We start from the raw sequence: 6,650 nt of genomic DNA, 5'->3' as shown, positions 1-6,650 counted from the left end.
AAACATACAAATAATTTACAACAATTTATTAAGTCAAAATTTTATGATATTCAATGTTATTTCAAAAATATACATTGAATAATACATAAACATTTCTCTTATCTCTTAAGTTTTTAATAAGTTAACATTTCTTTCTTTTAATTTTTATTTACACTAAAAATTAAAACATAACATAACATAAATAAAACTCTTCCCAAAAAAAAAAATATTTAATTTTTTTTTTTTTAAATTACAAAGATGTATATATATATAAATAAACAAACAAAAAAAAAAATAACTTTATTTTTTTTTTTTTTTTTTTATAGGACTAGCGTCAGTGTATGGCTAACTTGTACGTATACAACTAGCAACTAGCTTAGCATTCTACAAAAGGTTAATAATACCTTTTATTAACCAGATGCATACTATTTAATCGGAATTAAATATTACTGCATCTTTTAATAGACCTACTAATTGTTATAAATGAATTTTTATTTACAAAGAATTACTTATTCTTTTAATTAAAAAATATACAGACAAACTATAACAATTAATAGTCAAAACTTTATTTTATTCAATGTTATTTCAAAATATGCATTGAATAATACATAAACATAATTCTTTTATCTCTTAAATTTTAATAATTAAATGTCAACTCTTATTTAATTTTTTTAAAACACAAAAGTCAAAAATACAACAAAAAAAAAAAAATTTATTTTTTTTTTTAACTAGCATTAGTGCATGGCTAACTTGTACGTACACAAGTAGTAAACTAGCTTAGTGTACTATAAAAGGTTAATAACAAATTTATTGATCACTTAGTAAATTCTTTGAGCAGGCAATTAATAAATCAGTAATTAAGTTAAAATTTTCTCATAAAAAGGTCCGGGGTTATATCAATGTGGTTTTCATTTTATTTTTGCAAAATATTGAATTATATTTTAACAACTTTTTTAGTTCTCCTTTATTCTTTTGAGATATCATATAACTTCTATCAATAAAAAATTGAATAATTGTTTAATTAATAATTTATTAATTGACCCGTTTGTTAATAAAATATATTAACCTTTTACATGGCAATGGTTAGTTTTTCATTGGGGAAAATATATAGTTATTTACACATTCGCTAATTTAAAAAAAAGTATTTATTTTCTTGTCTAATATGATAATGAAAGATCAAATGGAAGAGTTTTTTTTAAATTTTTATTTCCAAATAGAATTAATTTTTAAACAATAAACAAATTGTATTCGAGATCTCATAGGAAGAATAAAAAGGATTTTGTTTTTATTAATATTTAATTTTTACATATTTTTTAAATACAAATAATAATTACAGTTAAGTTAATTTATTTGTTTGAATAAATTATTTTACATAATCAATAACCTTATTGAAGATTTAAATTATTAATAAAAAAATAAAAATGTAATTTTATTAAAGTAAATAAATGCTTCTTAATAATTTCTCAATTAAATAGATTAGTATGTACAAAATTTACTCAGTAGCATAAATATAATTTTACAATGAGTAAAATCAGTAGAAAAATTTATACATGCCCTTTATTAATGCTATGTTAAATATTCTAGCAGAGTCATTAAATGATCATTTAATAAATCAAAAATTCAAATTTGTTGATCTCACGACAATATATGAATTATAGCTTCAAAAAATTAAAAATAATATGTATAAATGATATTTTTTATAATTAGAACATACAAAAATTCTCTAATAAACAAATTTCTTGTAATAAATATTAAACAGTCATTTAAATAAATAGATGATATATAATATATAAAAGATAACATACACATATATATATTAATATAGAGTATAATATAGGATTTATGTTTTAGAATGCAAATTAAATAATCAAAAGTTAATAATTTGCAAAAATAATTAGTATATTTATCTTAGATTATATAATTTTCAATTATATCCTAACTTGAGTGATATATGTGTAAATTTACTAGGGCACTTTTCAAAGGTTAATAAAAAATTTATAATTTCATTTTCATAATTTATATTTCATTTATTATTTTTAGAGTACAATTATTAATATTAAAAAAGTATTTTATAATTTGTTTTCATCTATTTTTCTTATTTTTATATAAATACATAATATTAATTAAATTTAAAAAAAGATTGATAGCAACTAACATTATCCATGACTTATATAGTTCCCATATTGAACTATCAACAATAAAACTATAAGAAGCTAACGCAACTAAAGGTAATGGAAGAATAACTATAGAATATAAGTAAGATATATATAAGATATGTTTACACATTTCTAATTTATTCCTGGAAACTTTTTTTTCATAATTTTTTTTTTGCATTACTTTTGTTTCATTGTCTGGATCTATTTTTTGTATTTCAAATTTTGAAGTTGCTTCCGATGCATTCGGCCTCATATGCATGTCTTCTATTACATCTAAAATTTTTATTTCAAACTCAAGTTTTGATTCCGGTTCATTTTCATTTTCTGACAAGAATCTGTTAGCTTTTAAATTTAAAATATTTTCTAGACGGTGCTTCTTAATCCATAATTTACATGAAGTACTCTAAAATAAAAATAAAACAGATAATGTCTAAAATAATGTTCGTTCTTTATAAAAAATATTTTAATTTAAAAAAAAAAAAGGAATCTATAAACATTAATAAAAGTTATTACTATCTTACATTATTAAAGCAATGTAATATCCAAATTAAATAAGTAAATATAAAAAATTTTATAGGGAAAGAAAATGTCCTCATTTTCTCTTTCTTATAGTATTTCTTTGAATGTATTAAATCGATAATAACTAAAAATTTATCTGCATTCCTGTTGTTTCTAGAATACGTAGTAATATTTGAGATAATATTATTTTTCTTAATCATTCTCTTTTTTTTAATAAAGTGAAAAATATTTTTATGTGTAAGAATTAATCTTTATTTATTATTTTTTTTATTTTTTGTATAAGGTAGTATTTTTTTTTAGTTATAATCTATAACACTTTAAAAAATAAAATCAAACTATTAAAAATATAAATAAAATTAATAAATATTAATGCATATATAAAAAAAAATTATATTAAATATCTTTTATTAATATTACATCAAAATGTTTATAATATTGTTTAATGGGAATAAAATTAAAGTGAAATATATTAATAAATACTGAAAATGCATAAATAAAATATTTATTATCAAAGGTTCATAATTTCTATTAATTATATGTTTTTGAACATATTATTTAAATACTAAAGTTTATGTATTTTCTGTAAAAAAAAAAAAAATTAAATAACATAAATCTTTGAATAAATAAAAAATTAAGAATTCTATTTGTTCATTAAAAATTCTAATTTTTAATAAATGATGATTTGTCATTTAATATAACAATTATATAATATTAGTTATGATAGAAATAATAAAAAGAAAACAAAATATAAGTAAATTTACTATGATTTAAATTAGAAAGGTTGAAATAATATAAATAAATGCATAAATCTTTAGGATATAATATTTAATTTATTTTTTTTATAGCAAAAAATATGAGAATATTTTTACTTTATATATGGTCAATTATGATTATTTATTTTGATCACAATTTAACGATACTATACATATGTAAAATGTAATTATAACCAGTTATACGAAAAAAAAAACTGAAATTAAATATCGATGCATGCATCAATTTTTTTAGTAAATAAATTATTACATGACTAGAGGAGTGATTTATTAATTGCCCGTTTAATGACTTTGCTAGAGTATTAAACAAACAAATTAATAAAGAGCATGTATAACTAAGTATACGTTTATATATATATATATATAGTTTTTATGATGCATAATATTTAATTGAGTTAAATTTTACTGCATCTTTTAATAAACCTATTAACAGTTATAAATGAGTTTTTATTTACAAAGAATTGATATCTTCTTTTAATTAAAAACATACAAATAATTTATAACAATTTATTAAATCACAATTTATGATATTCAATGTTATTTCAAAAATGTACATTGAATAATACATAAACATTTCTCTTATCTCTTAAGTTTTTAATAAGTTAACATTTCTTTCTTTTAATTTTTATTTACACTAAAAATTAAAACATAACATAACATAACATTCATTCATAAAACTCTTCCCAAAAAAAAAAAACTTTATAAAAAAAAATATTATTAATTTTTTTTTTATAATTACAAAGATGTATATATATGTAAATAAACAAACAAAAAAAAAAAATAACTTTATTTTTTTTTTTTTTTTATATATAGGACTAGCGTCAGTGCATGGCTAACTTGTACGTATACGACTAGCAACTAGCTTAGCATGCTACAAAAGGTTAATAATACCTTTTATTGACCAAGGAGCTACTATAAACAAAAAAGGATAAATATAAAAATAAAAAATTAAAATAAAATAATACAGAGTTAATAAGTGGTTATATAATAATTATTATAATAATAGTAAATACAATTTCACAATATAAATAAGATAAGAGATATACTATAAAATCTACATTAAGTTCATAATAAATAGTAATCATAGTTTAAATTATATTACATTTTCTCTTAAACTTTATTTTTCTCTATAATATTACTTTTATTACAATTAATATTATACAATTGTAATTTAAAATGTATAAATATCATTATATAATCATCATCATTATTATATAAATGCATATAATTCTTAATTTTTTATTCATTTAGAAAATTTTTTTATAAATTTTTTTTTTCTTAAAAAGTGAATAGAAACTTTACAATATCTTAATCTTTATTTTTAGCAACAAATTATTAAAAAATTTGAATTTATTTATAATAAATATCTATTGTTTATATTTTCAACATTTCATTTATATAATCAGTTATAATTATATTATTAAGTAATATTTTCTTAAATATTTCAATGTGAAAATTTCAATATTATATTTATAAAACATATTTTTTTCATGAATATTTTAATATTTCTTATTTTCATTGAAAACTTTCAAATTTTTATTTTTCTATTCTTTTTTTTAAAAATTCTTGAATATTAATTATATTCATAGATAGAAATAAACTTAAATATACATAAAAAAAATAACATCTACAATTTTTGTTTTTATATAAAATATTATTTTAAAATTTCTGAAAAATATACAATGAATACGATAACAAATATTATCTTAAATATTACTAAAAAACCTAAACATTACTCCCATATAGATGATTCTTTTATTGCCTTTGATACTTCATCTTCAAAAGTATATTCTACAAGAGAGAAGATAAATAGATTNGTTTTTCTTATAAAATTTTTTTTATTTATTTTTTTAATTTGGATATTACAATGTTCCAATAATGTAAGATAATAATATTTAAAAATAATTTTTTTCTAATATATTTAAATGTTAAATTTTTTATTAAATTTTGATTTCAAATTTTAGTTTACTTGTAAATCCATGGATATAAAATACATCTTAAAAGATAAGTTTGATTTAAGAATTGCAAGATCTTTAGCTGAAGGTAGAGAGATAATTAAATCAATAGATGTAGAATCAAAAATAAATCTATCAGATGTAATGAAAGAAAGATATTTGGAACAAGATATAATAAAAACAAACTCATCAATAGAAATAGAAAAAATATGTTCAGAAACAGGTACAGAAAGTATAAAAAAATCAAATAAATCTAGTGTGGGAAATTTAAAAAAGTGTAAACATATTTTTAGTAATTTTCTTTCATTTTTTATCGTAATTTTACCAATAGTTTCTTACACAATATCTAACTTTCTATTTGATGATCTATTATATAGTCATAAGTTACTTGATAGTTGCATGTTATTAATTGGTTTTTCTATTTTTTTTAATTCTCTTCGCATAGTAGATCTATTGAAAAGTAAGAATAACTTAAAAATATAAACTAAAAGTATTATTATCATAAAAATTATAGTCTTTAGGGAAAAATAAATAATAAAATATTGTATAAAGATAAATAGTGTCTTAGTTATTAATATAATCGTAATTATAATATTATAAAACTATAAATTTAGTATCATTATTAGAAATTACTTATGATTTATACGATTGATAAATAAGCATATATTTAGTTATTATTTAATCAAATTTGCAGATTTCTTTAATTTTTTTTATTATATTACATATTTAGCATTAAATAGCATTTCTTTTTTTATCTATATCTTTTCATTTTTATATTTATTACTTGACTAAATATTGTATATTTGTTTAGTTGTGAATATTTTTTGGAGAGATTTATTTTTTATTATACTGATATGCATAATTATATAGATATTTATGTTATTAATAAAATTTCATTAATTTATGGTTGTAGCATTTGAAAATAAAAGAAATATATTATGTACTTCTATTTTTTAATAATATATATAACAAAAATAAATTATATCTTCTACATAACTAATAATATATTTTAAAATTATTGAATTTTTTATTCTTCCACTGTTGGTTAATAAAAGATGTTATTAACCTTTTGTAAAATAAAATGAGCTATCAGTCAGGAAAATAAATCAGCCATGCACTGGTGATAGTTAAAAAAAAAAAAAATATAGTTATTTTTTTTGTTTTGTTTATTTTTATTGTATTGATTTATTAATTGCCCGTTTAATGACTTTGCTAGAGTATTAAACAAACAAATTAATAAAGAGCATGTATAACTAAGTATACGTTTATAT

At 17.7% G+C, this 6,650-nt stretch overlaps 2 protein-coding genes across 2 annotated transcripts; one reads left to right on the top strand and one right to left on the bottom strand.

Moving 5' to 3' along the window:
• Positions 1–2,061: 2,061 nt before the first annotated feature.
• Positions 2,062–2,854, bottom strand: PRELSG_0005600 (Plasmodium exported protein, unknown function; the record flags this gene model as incomplete). Its single annotated transcript, XM_028676579.1, has 2 exons — positions 2,062–2,538; positions 2,657–2,854. The coding sequence occupies 2 exons, from the start codon at positions 2,852–2,854 to the stop codon at positions 2,062–2,064; spliced, it is 675 nt and encodes a 224-aa protein (XP_028531244.1).
• A 2,252-nt stretch (positions 2,855–5,106) lies between these two features.
• PRELSG_0005500 (Plasmodium exported protein, unknown function) lies at positions 5,107–5,862 on the top strand (the record flags this gene model as incomplete). The annotated part of the gene is made up of 2 exons (XM_028676568.1): positions 5,107–5,304; positions 5,389–5,862. The coding sequence occupies 2 exons, from the start codon at positions 5,107–5,109 to the stop codon at positions 5,860–5,862; spliced, it is 672 nt and encodes a 223-aa protein (XP_028531243.1).
• Positions 5,863–6,650: the final 788 nt, after the last annotated feature.

The sequence above is a fragment of the Plasmodium relictum genome (assembly GCF_900005765.1).
Source record: "Plasmodium relictum strain SGS1 genome assembly, contig: PRELSG_00_v1_62, whole genome shotgun sequence".
NCBI classification, from domain to species: Eukaryota; Apicomplexa; class Aconoidasida; order Haemosporida; family Plasmodiidae; genus Plasmodium; species Plasmodium relictum.
The sequence above is the reverse complement of the archived record's forward strand: the minus strand, read 5'-3'. Positions and strand labels throughout refer to the sequence as shown.